Below are 14691 nucleotides of genomic sequence, written 5' to 3'. Positions count from 1 at the left end.
CCCATTTTGACTTTTTTTTCCTTTCCTTCACTCCCCTGCAGCTGCTGCTTTGGGGTGAGGAGCAGTTTTAGGTCAAGGATGATGCTGCAATGCAAGGTGCGACCTCGAGGGAGCACTCGGAGAGAAACTCATCTTGCTCTTGGAGGATGCTCGGGGCTCGTGGGGTCGTGGATTTAGGGTCTTTGGGGCCAAGGGTTTGGAGATGATGGAGTCCAAAGCTTGGGGGTTGAGGGCCAAGGGTTTGTGGTTTATAAGACCAAGGGTTTGGGCTTTGTGGGGCCAAGGGTTTGGAGTTTGTGGGGGTCAAGGATTTGGGGTTATGGGTCCAAGGAATTAGAGATGAGGGGGTCAAAGGCTTGGGGGTTGAGGTCCAAGGTTTTGGAGTTTGTGGGGTCAAGGATTTGGGGTTATGGGTCCAAGAAATTGGAGATGAGGGGGTCAAAGGCCTGGGGTGTGAGGGCCAAGGGTTTGTGATCCATAGGACAAAGAACTTGGAGTCTGTGGGGCCAAGATTTTGGGGATTACGGGGCCAAGGGTCTGGATTTTATGGCGTCCAAGGGCTTGGGATTTATGGAGCCAAGGGTTTGGGATCTGGGAGGTCAAGGAATAGGAATTTGATGGGAATGGTTGGACTCCATGATCCAGTGGGTCTTTTCGAACCTGGTGATTCTATGATTCTAAGGTTTTGGAGCTTGTTGAGACTGAGGATTTGGGATTTATGGGGCACAAACAGGTTGGAGTCTAATGGGGCCAAGGGTTTGGGGTCTGTGGGGACAAGGATTTAGGGGGTTAGGGAGTCCAAGGGTTTGAAGTTTAAGGGCTCCGAGGGCTTGGGTTTTGAGGGCCAAGGGTTTGGGGTCTGTGGGACCGAGGGTTTGGAGTTGTGAGGTCAAGATTTTGGGGTCTGTGAGCCAAGGTTCTGGGGTTCATGGAGCCAAGAATTTGGGGATTAGGGGGCCAAGGGTGTGGAGTTTATGGGGGCCAAGGATTTAGGGTCTGTGGAACAAAGAGTTGGGGGGTTGGAGCAGCAAGGGTTTGGGGTTTGGGGAACAAACAACTTGGAGTCTAAAGTGACTGAGAGTTTGGGGTTCATGGGGGCCAAGGTTTGGGATCTGGGGGGCCAAGGCTTTGGGCTTCATAAAGCAAGAATTTTGAATTTATGGGGGCCAAGGGCTTGGGGGACCAAAGGATTTGGGGTTTATGGGGGCGAAGGCCCTGGGTTTTTATGATGCCAGAGGCTGGGGCTGAGCAGGGGCTGCTCTCCCTCCCCTCAGTGCAGCTTGGGGGGGCCAAATCCCCCCCCTTTTTTGCACCCCCAGCTCGTGGGGGGCCCTGCAGAGCCTCCCTGCCCCCCAGGCTGTGGCTTGCGGTCTCCTCGCTGCGACAGCGGATGCGTCGGCACCTGCACCCCCCTGCCTGCACCCCCCCAAGCCAACCCAGGGTGCTGCACCCCAGCTTGGGTCCCCCCCCCACTTCTCTCCCCCCCCCCAGCCCTGATTCACTGGAACCCAGCGTTGGTGTTTCCTTCTGGTTTTTACGCCCTTCTCACCCCCCCTGCCCCCTCCTCGCGCTGCGTTTTGCTCCTTGCACCTCTTTGCTGTGCGTGGGGGGAACACAGAGAGGGGAAACTGAGGCAGGAGCGTGCACAGAGTGGCTTGCCCCCCGCTCTGCTCCGCTGGGACTCCAGACCCCCCCTCAGGCTCCTCTTTTACCAGGAGACTTGCTCTTCCCAGGGGTTTTGGGGCTCCCTGGGGTTGTTTCCAGCCCTGGGATGAGTTCACCAGTCATCTGATGAGCTGCTGGGAGCGAGGGGGGGGGTTGGGGGCAGGTTATTCCAGTCCTATGTAATTTTTTCCCCCCGCCTCTGTGACTAACCGAGCAACTCAACCTCCTTCCCTCAGCCTCCTCGGTGCGTTGGCCCACCGGCCACGTCTGCTCCGCTTCAAGACGCAGGGAAAAAGTGATGGGTGGCCTTGGCAAGGGGGGGGGGGGCAGCTGTCCCCCCTGAGAGATCTGATTCTGGGGTGGAATCCTGCTTTATTGGCTCAGCCGTGCGCAGAGCAGGCTCCCCGGATCTTTGCACACGTGGCCACGTCCCCCGTGGGTCCCTGTCCCACACGGGTCCTCGTTCCCATGGGATTTGGGTACCCCTTCCAGCATCCATGGGAAGGGCCAAGGGGGTGGTCGTGGTCCCCAACCGCCGCGTGGCTCCTGGGTGGGAGCATCGTCCCAGTTCGGTCCCCATCAAGGTGGCCTCGTGCTCCTTGGGGGTCTGGAAGCTCCTGGGAGATCCCTCAGTCGGCACCGGGTTTCTCGGAGCAGCCGGGAGCTGCGGTGGCTGCAGGGGGATCAGGCTGAGGAGAAGAAAATTGGGGGCTGAGGGGGCTCCAAACCCTCCTCTGGGACCCCAGGGGGCTGGGGTTCAGCTGGTGGCACCCCCAGAGCTGTGGCTCGGGGCAGGGGGGCGAAATACCTGGGGCAGCAGCAGCTGGGGTGGGGGGTCCGGCTCGGAGAAGGTGGTTTCAGTGTGGTCTGTGGCTGAGGGTTTCTCTGACCCCTTCCTCTCCTCCTGCATGAGAAGCAGTGGCTGAACATCCTCATCATCCACCACTGCTCCACTGAGCATCTTCATCACCATCCAGCACTGCACCAAGCATCTTCATCACCATCAACTGCTCCACCAAGCATCCTCATCATCATCCACAACTGCATCGAGCATCTTCATCACCATCCACAGCTCCACGGAGCATCCTCATCACCATCCACAGCTCCACGGAGCATCCTCATCACCATCCACAGCTCCACGGAGCATCCTCATCACCATCCACAGCTCCACGGAGCATCTTCATCACCATCCACAGCTCCACGGAGCATCCTCATCATCCACCACTGCTCCACCAAGCATCTTCATCACCATCTACTGCTCTTCCAAGCATCTTCATCACCATCCACTGCTCCACCAAGTATTCTCATCACCATCCACTGCTCCACCAAACATCCTCATCACCCACTATCACTCCACTGAGCATCTTCATCACCATCCACTGTTCCACCGAGCATCCTCCTCATCCCACTCTCTGCACCCCATGGCTGAAGGGGAAACTGAGGCACGGATCGGGGTTTGCCCAACGTCACGTGAGGGCCGGGAAGCAGCTCTCAGGTGTTGCCCTCAAGAGGAACCCCTGGGCTCACCTGGGGCCTGGGGATGATGGGAGCGGTGTCCTGGATGGGGAGGTGGTCCAAGTCTCCCAGATCTGCAATGCAAGGAGCTGGGATGTGATTTACGGCACCAAGACCAGATCAGCAACGGGATAAGGAGATGCTGGGGCCTTGTCAGGCTCCCGTGGTGGGATAAGGAGATGCCACAGCTTCAAGAGGCTTGAACGATGAGATAACAAGATGCCGCAGCTCCATCAGGCTTGGGCTGACTGTGTCTCACCTGAGGAGTTGCTGTCAGGGGCAGCTTGATCCCGGCTCCCTGTGGGCCAGAGCAGATACGGGCTTTACAAAAGCAAAGCTCGAAGGGCAAAAAGCCCAGTGAGATCCTCCTGGTAAGAGGACAGTGGAGTTTTGCTTTGCAGGAGGGGAAAAAGCCTCAAGTCTGAAGTTTGTGTTCAAGCCGCGGTGGAAAAACCCCAGCAGAAAGGGCAGAGGTGGCACTGAGAGGTGCAAAAGTGAGCAGAAAAGAGAGTTATGGGTGAAGCTTCTGGACTTGTAAGGTTCTCAGCAAGAGGGAACCCTCACCATGAGGCTAAAGAGTGGCCAGAGGGGTTTCTGGGGACAACCTGATCCTGCCCCCCCCCCAACACGAAGCCAGGTTCCCCCCCTCTCCGAGCTTCACCAGAATAACTGATGTTTTGTGGTGCTGCTTGATGCTTTGAGGATGTGGCTGCGAGGCGGCTGCCACCCTTTCCTGCTCCCCCGGGGTGTGGTGGAGCAAAGCGGGGGACGCCGGTGCCCCCGGGGAGGAGCTCACCTTCCCCCTTGGTCCTCCGGTAGGTGAAGAACAGCACGAGGAGAGCAACCAGCACGAAAATGACGGGGGACCAGTACCTGATGGGAACAGCCGACGCGTGATCTAGGGAAAGAGACAGGAGCTGGGGGCATGTTGCCCACGAAAAGGGGGTCCCAGGCACTGAGGGGGCTCCAGGCGGGGTGCAGGACCCTCCAGGATGGGGCACATCTCTTCTTTCTCCATGGGACTCACGTGTTTTGTTCCCAGTGGCACCTGCTTGTGTCACCAGGGCAGTGGAGACGGGGTCTGTGCTCCATGGAGAGCTTGGAGAGGCTGTTGGCCACGTCGTCAGCCGGTCCACATCCTCGGTGGTTGTAGTGGAATCGCCTGTGGGGTCTGGGGTGTTATCGTGCTGTGTGATGTTTTGGTGTCCTGGCTCCTCTTCTTGAAGGACGAGAGCTGTGGGTGAGGGTCATTAATTCATATTATAGAACCGTAGAATGGGTTGGGTTGGAAGGGACCTCCAAGCCCATCCAGTCCCACCCCAGCCATGGGCAGGGACACCTCCCAGTGGATCAAGCTCCATCCAACCTGGCCTTGGACACCTCCAGGGATGGGGCAGCCACCACTTCTCTTGGCTTTGAGGTCCCTTCCAACCCAAACCAAGGCCACACTTGGCCAGCAAAGGTCTTGGTAGGACCTGAGGAGCATAGAGCATGGGTTTGAAGGCCACCAAAGGGCTTAGTAGGAGTTGAGGAGCACAGGGCATGGGTTTGAAGGCCAGCAAAGGGTTTGGTAGGAGTTGAAGAGCACAGGGCATGGGTTTGAAGGCCAGGTCAGTGCTAGGAGAGCCCAGGAGCCCCCAGTCCTGCACATGAGCAAGACCCAAGCCAAGCATTAAAGCAGGAACCCTGAGCTTTGCCCCCATGAAACAGCCAGGTGAGCATCCTACCCTGCTGCAAAGAGTCCCCAGGAAGGCATCACATCTCCTGCCTTCGCATCACCTCTTCCTCCTCCTCCTCCTCCAGAGACAAGGGGACACCCCAGACCTCCCAGCACCTCCCAGTCCCCACTCACCAGCTCCAGAGCAGAGGACCACGATGCAGAGCCAGCCCATCCCGACCCCTCTCGGCCCCATCCTCCTCTGACCCACCAAGCCCTCCAGCACCGCTCCCTCTCTTGCAATATCTTCCTTCCCCTTTCTGCCCAGCCAAGAGCTTCCTGTGAGCTCAAAGGTGCTGGCGCAGAAATAGGGTGATTAACGGCCAGAAAACATCCTGGGGGGTCATTTCTGGGGTTGGGTCAAGGGATGGAGCCCCAGGAGCGTGGGTGAAGGAGGAGGTGATGCTTCAGCCCTGCCCTGGCTCCCACCGAGGCCGTTTCTGGTGGTTTATGCTCTGTCCAGGCTGGGGATGCGAGTTAGAAGTTCAGATTTGGTGCCACGTGGATGAATTCAGCCGTGCAAACATCATGAATCATAGAATCTTAGAATCACCAGCTTGGAAAAGACCCTTTGGATCATGGAGTCCAACCATGAGGTTCAACAAGGCCAAGTGCAAGGTCCTACACCTGCACAATTACAGGTTGGGCAGAGAATGGATTGGGAGCAGCCCTGAGGAGGAAGACTTGGGGTGCTGGTGGATGAAAAACTCAATATAAGCCAGGGACGTGTGCTCACAGACCAGAAACCAACCGTGTCCTGGGCTGCATCCAGAATAGTGGGACCAGCTGGACCAAGGATGGGATTCTGCCCCTTTGCTCTGCTCTGGTGAGACCCACCTGGAGCCCCGAGTCCAGCTCTGGAGTCCTCAGCACAGGGAGGGCACGGAGCTGTTGGAGCGAGTCCAGAGGAGGCCACGGAGATGATCCAAGGGCTGACGAGGAGGACAGGCTGGGAGAGTTGGGGTTATTCAGCCTGGAGAAGGCTCCACGGAGACCTTAGAGCAGCTTCAAGTGCTGAAAGGGGCTCCAGGAAAGCTGGGGAGGGGCTCTGGATCAGGGAGGACAGGGACAGGACGATGGGGATCAGTTTTTGAGCTGAAAGAGGGGAGATTGAGGTGAAATCTTGGGGAGAAATATTTTCCTGTGAGGGTGGGGAGGCCCTGGCCAAGGTTGCCCAGAGCAGGGGTGGCTGCCCCATCCCTGGAGGGGTTCAAGGCCAGGCTGGATGGGGCTTGGAGCCCCTGATCCAGTGGGAGTCCCTGCCCATGATATTGGGTGGGAACTGGATGGGCTTTGAGATCCCTTCTGACTCAAACCATTCCATGATTCCTTAGTAAGCCTCGTCACCCACTGAGGGAGATATTTTTAATTGATCAGCATGAATTTGAGGGATGCGAACCCAAGCCCGTCCCACACTGTGAAAATGCAGAGAACAAACAAATCACTCCACGGGCTCGCCGCTAATGGACTGTTTTCACCCCAAATAATATGCAGACAGAAATTGAGCTCGGATGTGCCTCGCATTTTTATTCCGGTAGCTCCTAGAGGGCTCTCCTGCGCCAGGCACTTCAAAGAAATCTCCAGTTTCATCCCTGAATAATTTACTTTCTGCACAGACAAGACAAAGAGCAGGGGAAGCGGCGCACGGGAGGAGAATTCCCAGCATGGGAGGCGTTTGTCTGGCTGGCAGCGCTGGGAAATCGCTGCCAAAGTGAGTGTTTTGCCGGCTCTGAGGGATTTTGGGGAGCAGGGAGGGTGGGGAGGTGCCCTGTGCTCCCCTCGCTGGGCACCCAGGTCCCTCTAAGCTTGGGGTGAAGCTGCTGGGGGACACGCAGCCCGGTGGGACGCAGCCACATCCCAGCATCGCTCAGGGCTCGGGAAAGTGTTCTGGTTCCTAAAGCTCTGCTGAGAAGCTGCCTGACAGCGCAGACACAGCACTTCACGCACAAATATTTAATCCATGCATCAAACCTTATCTAGAAACACATCAAAGGGTGGAGCAGAACAGCACCAGCCGCCTCCCTTGTCCTGTTTTCTCCCCAGCCTGGACCACCTCCTGCCCCTGGACCCCAGCATCTCAAACGATGTCAAGCGATGCTGAGCACGGTTGCTCTGAGGTTTGGAAGGACCTTGGAAGCCCCAGAGGAGCCTCAAAGCACTGAGGAAGCACCCAGCAGCCTGGGTGTAGATGCACGTGGTTCCTTCTTCAGCTTTCAACCGCAAAGTGTTATTTTTTGCCTTCCCTTGGTGGCACAACCGAACGAAGCAGCCAACGTAGTCGCCAAGTTTAAAGGTAAAGCAGAAATTAAGGCAATGAGAAGGCTTGAAGATGCTCCTCAAGCTTCCCTGCCCTCTCATCCTGAGGCTCCGCACCATGAGGAGCATCCCAGGAGCATCAGCTCGTGTCCTTGCACCAGTTTTTAATCCGTGCTCCTTGGTTTGGTTGGAGAGGGCAGGAAAAGGAACCTGAAGCCCACGTGGATGCCAAAACACAAGCAGAGCTCCTGCACTTAGAGGTGCTTCCATCTGTGTGTTGGTGGCCAGGAATCGCTGCCGATGGGTGGATCAGGGAAGGTGGAGATGCTGCAACCTGCTCGGAGCAGGCTCATGGGTTCACCAGAGCCGTGCCGGGGGGTCTGGTTAGCTGACTGATGAGTAGAGGGATTTCTCCTCCTGTTCCTGGCTCCCCAGCAAACCTTTACCCATCTTCTCATTGTCCGTCTGCAATTGCAAAGGGAGAAAAGATTTGCTTCAGCTCCTGGGAGCCGATCCCTCTGTTGGTGAGAGGGAGGGGACTTGAAGTTCTGGACCCCAGAAAAGCCCAGTGAAGACCCCTCTGTCCATGCCCCTTGCTCCAGGGGCTCCGACTCTCATCCAGGGGTCACATCTCTCATCCTGGGGTCTTGTTGATCCCCTTTCTTGGTGCTGGAGCCTCTCTGGGAGATTCAGCCACAGCACCAACTCACCTCGGCCAAAGCCTGGACGGTGAGATATATGGTTTTGGAGGTCTCTGTCTCAGGGGGCAGTTTCTTCTTTGGGTCACCTTGCTGTGCATCCGTGAGAGTCTGCAGATGGACCTGGGGAAAACGTTTTAAAGACTCTTTCGAGGGCCCAGAGCAACGGGAACTCATAGAATTGTTAAGGTTGGAAAAGACCTCCAAGATCATCCAGTCCAACCACCAGCCCAGCACCACAGTAGCTGCTAAACCACGTCACTAGGTGCCACCTCTATGCATTTTTTTTAACTTCTCCAGGGTTTGGGACTCCCCCACTGCCCTAAGCAGCCTCTGCCAGGGCTTCACCACTCTGTCAGTGAAGACTTTTTCCCAGTATCCAATCTAAACCTCCCCTGGAGCAATTGGAGGACCATTCCTCTTGTCCCATATGTGTTACTTTGAGAAGAGACCAACTCCCTCCTCATTCTGGCCTCCTTCCCAGAAGCTGCAGAGCATGATGAGGTCTCACTCAGCCTCCTCTTCTCCAGACTAAGCAACCCCAGGTCCCTCAGCTGCTCCCACAACCCCTGTTCTCCAGCTCCATTCCCTTCTCTGGACGCGCTCCAGCCCCTCAAGGTCTTTCTTGGAGTGAGGGGCCCGAAAGTGAACTGAGCCCAAGCATCCAGGTTTTGTGGGGCTGGGGACGCTGATGATGCACCGAGAAGTTCAAGCAGGTGGCCGTGCTGCTCTCGGGAAGCCCCGATGCTGCTATGTCCCCCTCCAGCTTCCCAGGAGGATCTAACGGGCAGACCCCGGGGCTGCCCAGCTCCCGCGCTTCCTCCCCGTCCCCACGACGTGGTCCCTGGGTCACCCCCCATCGCTCACACCCAGCTCCCCGTGAGCCTGAGGTGAACCCTGCAGACCCCGCTGGGGGACACGTGAGAGGAGGAGGGGGTTGAGCCCCCACAAACTCACCTGCTGGGAAGGGCCAACCTCGGCGTACACCGTCAGGTACTCTGCTTCGGCTTCTGCAAGGAGAAAAAGAAGAGGATGGTGAGCGAGGGAGCCGGCTGTGAGAGAGGAAGGGGCTGCACTGGATCCCCTGGCGTGACCCACAGGGCCACCAAGATGCTCCTCGCCGAGGGGTGGAGGGAATCCTGGCTTAAAGCACACCTGGCTCAGGTAGGAACCCTGAGCTGCAGCTCCTTGGAGCTGCTGGAGGTGGCTGCTGGGAGGCTGGGTCGAGGTGAGCATCATTTCTCATCTCACTGTCCCTCCTGCCCCAGCCACTGTGGGAGTGGGGCACTTGCTTCCAGCTCAAACATCGGCATTGGAGGGTCTTGCTAGTGAAAAATCATCTTGTTTTTACTTAGATACAACATTCTCGGCTGGTTTTGGAGGGCCACGTGCGTTTGTCTCTCCTTCACACACGTTGCCACCGGTGCAGCAAGCTTTGAAGTCCTTTAGCTCCTTGAACAGGGTGGGTAGAGAGGATTTAAATCCTTCATAATCCCTTTTATGGGTCAAAATTTCAGCGCCTTTCATTTGAAGAGCTGCTGCCAGCCCCGCAGAGGAACAGCCCGTGCAGAGAGGAGCACTTTGGAGAGGGATTTTGCCCGTGATTCCCGATAGAAGACCTGGATCCAAGTGATCAGCCAGCAGGAGCCCATGGTCCTGGCTCTGGGTGCGCCCCGATGTCCCACTTGGCCACACGCAAAGGCAAAACACGAGGCAGGGACCCCCCCTGGTTGGTGTCAGCTTTATTTCAGCTTACGGAAACAACAAAACCCCTGAAAAGGAGAGTCAGTGAGATCTCTGCTGGGCGTTGGCTCAGTTATAGCAGCGATGGACACAACACATCCCGTCCAAAAGGTCCTTGAACATCACGGAGAGGAGATCGGAGCTGGTCCAGTCGTCTCTTCTTCCACTGAGTTTGGAGTCGCACTCTAGCAGAGCTGACCCCGAAGCGATGCCAAGGATGTTCTTCACTCCCTGTGGCTGCTGACGTGCTGCTCCACCTCTCCCCTCGTTGTCCCATCTCTTAGCTTTCCCCCAAACCCCTCTTGCTTTGGTGACCTCCCAGCTGTGCTCCCAACTCCTTCTTGGCTGGTCAGCACAATGTTTTCCAGCAAGGCACTGGGGGAAGGTGCAGATTGAGCCACCGCAGCATCGCCTGGCATCGTCCTCTTGCTCTCACCTTTGTGTGCAGGGCGAGGAGGCACCAGGGTCCCACGAGCTGGGGTATCAAGCCACAGTGCTGCAGGATTTCCCTCCTGGTCTTAAGCATGACCAGGCTGTTCCCACCAAGGAAAAGGAGGAGAGAAATGCCTGAGGGAGCCTCAAAGTCCTACCTGTGTTTGTAGTCTTGGTTGCAGGCAAAGGGAAGGTTTTCCAGCCTGGGAAGGAAGAAAAATGAGGCTCCTATCAGTAGTGAAAACCAAAGAGAGCTCCATACAGCATCCTCAGCTCTGTTTGCTGCATCCAGCAGGAGACCAAACACCAGATCTGCCTGTGTCCTCCCTTCCCAGGTCCCATCTCCCACCAGCTGGGTCTGCAGGGACATTTACCTTCAGAGGAAGCCTCTCACCTTTGGATCTCCAGCAGATCACGAAGAAAATCACTGCGAAAAGCACTGCAGCTCCGGCCACCGCTGCGGCCACGATACCAGCCTGCCTGTTGGAGTAGTTGCCTTGAAAGAGAAAAGGGTCCGGTAGCCACGGCCCCAAGCAGGGTCAGAGCAGGGGGAAACGGGCACGTCCCTGCTCTAACACCCCCTCGAGCCCTTCCCTGCGTCACAGGGACCCTGATCTCACGATAACACGGTCCAACACGGAAAGGAGACAACATGCTGCACGAGGACGGGTGGCTTTGCGGACAGAGCAGAGGCAGAGAAGCTCCCACCCCAGCCCCCCTGGGACCCCCATGGTCCCCACTGGTGGCTCTTTGCACTCTGGGGACCTTGCTGGTGGCTTTTGGAGTCGAAAACCCCGTGAGGGCTGGTGAACACACTCCCACCTCCAGCGCATCCTGAGTTCTGGCTCTCTGCATTAATTGATTTGATGCCCCCATCCCAAGCTGGGACTTTTGGAGGGGGATGATCTAGGAATGGGGACCCTACCTCCCCTCCCCAAGTGATGAAGACAATGCATGGATGCTAAGAGCACTCCCAGGAAAGCCTGGATGTCCTCCAGGAGCTGTTTTGGGAGGAGATGGGCTGTGCTGGCCTTGGGTTCCCCATCTCCTCCCTCCACAGGAGCCGAGTCCGGGGTGGCCGGACACTGTTAGCCAGATGGGTGCACTTAGACACTTAAGAGCGAGGTCGGACACGGACAAGTGGTTTGGCAGCTGCTCACCAGTGGTGGGAGGGTGGGTTGTGTTTTCTGGTGGCCCAGGCAGCGTGACCAGGGGAGAGAACAGGGAGAGAGGTAAATGCCCCTGCGGGGAATCGCATCTTTCCCTTTGCACTTCAAGGCTCAGCTCAGGGGGAAGCTGGAGCAACTGGGAGCAGGATACGACCCATCCCAGTCACCCACCCATCGTTCCATCCCTGTTACCTGCACAGAGAGCAGCGAGCGAGGCGACGGTGACGTTGCGGCTGCTGACAGGGTTTTGCGCTGTGCAGGTCAGCGGGGATTCCTCTGAGGGCGATTCCTCCACCAGGACCGTGGACCCCTCGAACCCAGAGCTCCAGCTGTAGGAGACGTTGCCAGAGCCGGGTCTCGCTGCGGTGCAGTGCAAGGTGTACTGGCAGATGCTGGCTGAGCAGTTCTGCACCGTGCAGGTCACCGTTGGCAACTCCAGTTCCCCTGTGGGAAGGTGGAGCTGTCAGGAAACCCCCAACCCAGCCATGAAATGGTTTGGGTTGGGAGAAACCTCAAACCCATCCAGTTGCACCCCTGCTATGGGCAGGGACACCTCCCACTGGATCAGGGGCTCCAAGCCCCATCCAACCTGGCCTTGAACCCCTCCAGGGATGGGGCAGCCACCACGGCTCTGCGCAACCTGGAGACACATCATAACAATTTTCTCCCTAATATTTTATCTGAATCTTCTCCCTTCCCATTTAAAGCTGTTCCCCCTCATCCTATCCCTCCGTGGCCTTGGGAAAAGCCCCTCCCCAGCTTTCCTGGAGCCCCTTTCAGCACTGGAAGATGCTCTAAGGTCTCCATGGAGCCTTCTCTAGGCTAAACAACCCCAACTCTCCCAGCTTGTCCTCATACAGGAGGTTCTCCAGCCCTTGGATCATCTCCGTGGCCTCCTCTGGGCTTGCTCCAACAGCTCCTTGTCCTTCTTACACTGGGGACTCCAAAGCAGAGCAAGGGGGCAGAATCCCCTCCTTCCCTGCTGCTCCCACTGCTTTGGACGCAGCCCAGGACACAGTTGGTTTCTGGGCTGCAGGTGCACGTTGCTGGCTCATGTGGAGCTTCTCATCCAAGTCCTTCTCCTCAGGGCTGCTCTCAATCACCCAATTAGCACAAAGCATTAAAAAAAGTGAGCCCCCGAGCAGCACTACAAGGCACTTACTATATACACGTAGGGTGAATTCGGTCGTCCCGGAGGGGGTCATTGCAGTGTAGTGACCGGCGTCCTCCATCCTCAGCTGGGAGATGGTGAGCACTCTGCCGTTCTCCGGGAAGGCCAAGCGTGGCTCGTAGGACTTGTTATAAAACATCACTCTGGGAGGATTCCCAAATTCCACAGTCACTATGAGTCTGTTGTGGAAGTTCCAGGCTGCGTGTTTGTCACCCAGGCTCTGGATGTGGAAGCTGACAGAGCTGCCTACGGCTCTGGTCACCTCTATCCCACCTGGGGAGAGAAGCCAGGCTTGAAGGCAGCGTGCCAAGGGAGAGAGGAGGCACCACGAGCCTTGGGGAAGGGTTACGAGCCAACAACGAGCCTTGGTAGCCAAGGGAAAACCATGTCCAGAGGTGCATCCAGCACGTCATTGCCCGCTGGCTGAGGGAGGGGATTGTCCTTGAGCCCTGGTTGTAGTTTTGGATGCCAACAGGATAAAAAAGGTCTAAAGTTACTGGAAAGCATCCAAAGGAAGAGCTGGTGAAGGGTTTAGAGGGGAAGCCATATGAGGAGATATGAGGAGTGGTTGAAATCACTTGGTCTGGTCAGCTTGGAGAAGAGGAGACAGAGGAGAGACCTCATTGTGGTCACCAGCATCCTCACAAGGGCAGGAGGAGGAGCAGGTGCTGAGCTCTTCTCTCTGACCCAATGGAATGGCAGGAAGATGTGCCAGAGCACGGTTAGGTTGGACTTCAGGAGAAGGTTCTTCCCCCAGAGGGTGATGGAGCACGGGAACAGCTCCCCAGGGAAGCTGGAGATGAGGATGCTCCGTCCAGAGTGACTGCAGGAATTCAGGGATTCCCTTTTACACCAAATACATTCCCTCTGAGGCTCCAGGATAAGGTCCCTCAGCACCCACATCCCCCAAGGGCTCAAGAAGCGAGCAGCACCAGGTTCTCGTGCAGCCCTGGGACACCCACACTGCTTCCCACGCGCAAAGAGGGTGCGAGGAACAGAGCCCCAAGGTGTGAAATGAAAGTGCAACGAGGAGTCTCCAGTGACTCAAAAAGCTCAGGCAGGTTCCCATTTATCATGAGACTGAAAGGCGAAGCTCACCTACACGAGCAGGCGAGAAGATGGGTCGCCTCTTCCCCAAGCATGTAGCTGCTTCTCCCCTCTTCTGAGAAGGAGGAAGATGATTCCTTCTTATTTCGGGCTGCTTTCCAGTTTTAAAATCTGTGCTGCCCAGACGGGGCTTTGTCACCAGAACTTAGAAAGGGAGCTGGTCCTGGCTCAGACCCTGAGGTTGTCACCTCTCCCCAGGGCTCTGCATTTCCCGGCTCCCCCTGCATGGAGGGGACGCAGAAAACACCCATCTCCAGCTGCGAGGAAGGAAGCGCTGCTCGGGGAGATAACGAAGGAAGTTCTGCTGAAACAGCAGAGAGGGCAGCTGGAGGGCTTATCCAGCAGCAAAACCCTCCTTGAGGTCGTGGGGAAGGGTGTGGGGCAGAGCTAACGACTTTGTGTACCTCCCCTTGCTTGAAAACAGCCAGAAAGTGTCTCCTGTGCCCACCAGCCCTAGATATTCCACAGTGAAACCACGAAAAGTGTAGAAAACTCAAAGACAACACGCAAGGAACAGAGTCCAAACATAGAGCAGAAGGGCAAACTCGGTGGCCGGTGCACGTCTGGATGGAGACCAGGTCAGAACTGAGACCTGATGCGTTCGTTCGTTAGCAGAGTCACGGCTACGTGAGGGGCCAGCGCTGGGCTGGGATCTCTCACTCCAACAGCTTTGAGACAAACTCCATCTTTCAGAGCTGCCCCCAGAGCTGATGGTCCTGCAGGTGACAGCCCTGTCCCCGCTCTCCTAGGAGCCACAAAACCACCCCGACCCCGCCGTGGGCTCCTTCCCTTCCACCACCAAGGGCAACATGAGCATCTGGCACTTACTTGCTTGTGGGAGGAGGAGAGCGAGTGACAGGCACCACAAAGCATCCATCGAGCCGTGACCAGCGGAGAAGGGTCTTCCGTGCCTGAGCATCTGCTCTAAGTTGTGGTGGCAAGAAGAAGAGGAAGACGCATGCGTCCCATGGCCGTATGGGTGGAGAAAAACGTGAAGTGCCACCCAATGGGGCAAGTCAGGAGGAAGGTCCCACAGCAAGTGCATAATGGAACCTGGAGCTGAAGAGCCCAGTCCAATCCAAGCCCCATCCAATCTGGCCTTGGACGCCTCCAGGGATGGAGAAGCCACCACTGCTCTGGGCAACCTGGGCCAGGGCCTCCCCACCCTCACAGCAAAACATTTCTGCCTAAGATCTCATCAATCTCCCTTCTTGCAGC

The 14691-nt window shown here is 56.9% G+C and overlaps 2 protein-coding genes across 4 annotated transcripts; both read right to left on the bottom strand.

The window, feature by feature from the left end:
- Positions 1 to 2028: 2028 nt before the first annotated feature.
- Positions 2029 to 5119, bottom strand: LOC138732306 (uncharacterized). 2 transcript variants are annotated; one of them, XM_069878875.1, is made up of 7 exons: positions 5033 to 5119; positions 4208 to 4414; positions 3977 to 4078; positions 3440 to 3478; positions 3193 to 3254; positions 2474 to 2569; positions 2029 to 2354 (listed from the first exon to the last, which is right to left on the bottom strand). In XM_069878875.1, the coding sequence occupies exons 1-7, from the start codon at positions 5091 to 5093 to the stop codon at positions 2295 to 2297; spliced, it is 627 nt and encodes a 208-aa protein (XP_069734976.1). In that variant the 5' UTR covers positions 5094 to 5119; the 3' UTR covers positions 2029 to 2294. The 2 variants fall into 2 exon arrangements, with proteins under 2 accessions (XP_069734976.1, XP_069734977.1); XM_069878876.1 differs by lacking the exon at positions 3440 to 3478.
- A 1247-nt stretch (positions 5120 to 6366) lies between these two features.
- LOC138732277 (SLAM family member 9-like) lies at positions 6367 to 14488 on the bottom strand. 2 transcript variants are annotated; one of them, XM_069878827.1, is made up of 9 exons: positions 14302 to 14488; positions 12358 to 12639; positions 11388 to 11639; positions 11187 to 11213; positions 10421 to 10522; positions 10185 to 10229; positions 8809 to 8861; positions 7864 to 7974; positions 6367 to 7618 (listed from the first exon to the last, which is right to left on the bottom strand). In XM_069878827.1, exons 1-9 carry the CDS (start codon positions 14390 to 14392, stop codon positions 7538 to 7540), a joined length of 1044 nt encoding a protein of 347 aa, XP_069734928.1. In that variant the 5' UTR covers positions 14393 to 14488; the 3' UTR covers positions 6367 to 7537. The 2 variants fall into 2 exon arrangements, with proteins under 2 accessions (XP_069734928.1, XP_069734930.1); XM_069878829.1 differs by lacking the exon at positions 11187 to 11213.
- Between the last annotated feature and the right edge of the window lie 203 nt (positions 14489 to 14691).

Source organism: Phaenicophaeus curvirostris, chromosome 29 (genome assembly GCF_032191515.1).
Source record: "Phaenicophaeus curvirostris isolate KB17595 chromosome 29, BPBGC_Pcur_1.0, whole genome shotgun sequence".
NCBI lineage: Eukaryota > Metazoa > Chordata > Aves > Cuculiformes > Cuculidae > Phaenicophaeus > Phaenicophaeus curvirostris.
Note: the sequence above shows the minus strand (reverse complement) of the source record. Positions and strands in the feature narration are given on the sequence as shown.

Coding starts and splice junctions, on each gene's coding strand:
- LOC138732277 (XM_069878827.1), bottom strand. CDS start 14,392: ATGCTCAGGCACGGAAGACCCTTCTCCGCTGGTCACGGCTCGATGGAT. Junction 10,523..11,186: donor AACCCACCCTCCCACCACTG/GTGAGCAGCTGC, acceptor TTCTCTTTCAAG/GCAACTACTCCAACAGGCAG. Junction 10,230..10,420: donor GATCTGCTGGAGATCCAAAG/GTGAGAGGCTTC, acceptor CTTCCTTCCCAG/GCTGGAAAACCTTCCCTTTG.
- LOC138732306 (XM_069878875.1), bottom strand. CDS start 5,093: ATGGGGCCGAGAGGGGTCGGGATGGGCTGGCTCTGCATCGTGGTCCTC. Junction 4,415..5,032: donor GGTCCTCTGCTCTGGAGCTG/GTGAGTGGGGAC, acceptor CCTCACCCACAG/CTCTCGTCCTTCAAGAAGAG. Junction 3,479..3,976: donor CCGGAGGACCAAGGGGGAAG/GTGAGCTCCTCC, acceptor TCTGGCCCACAG/GGAGCCGGGATCAAGCTGCC.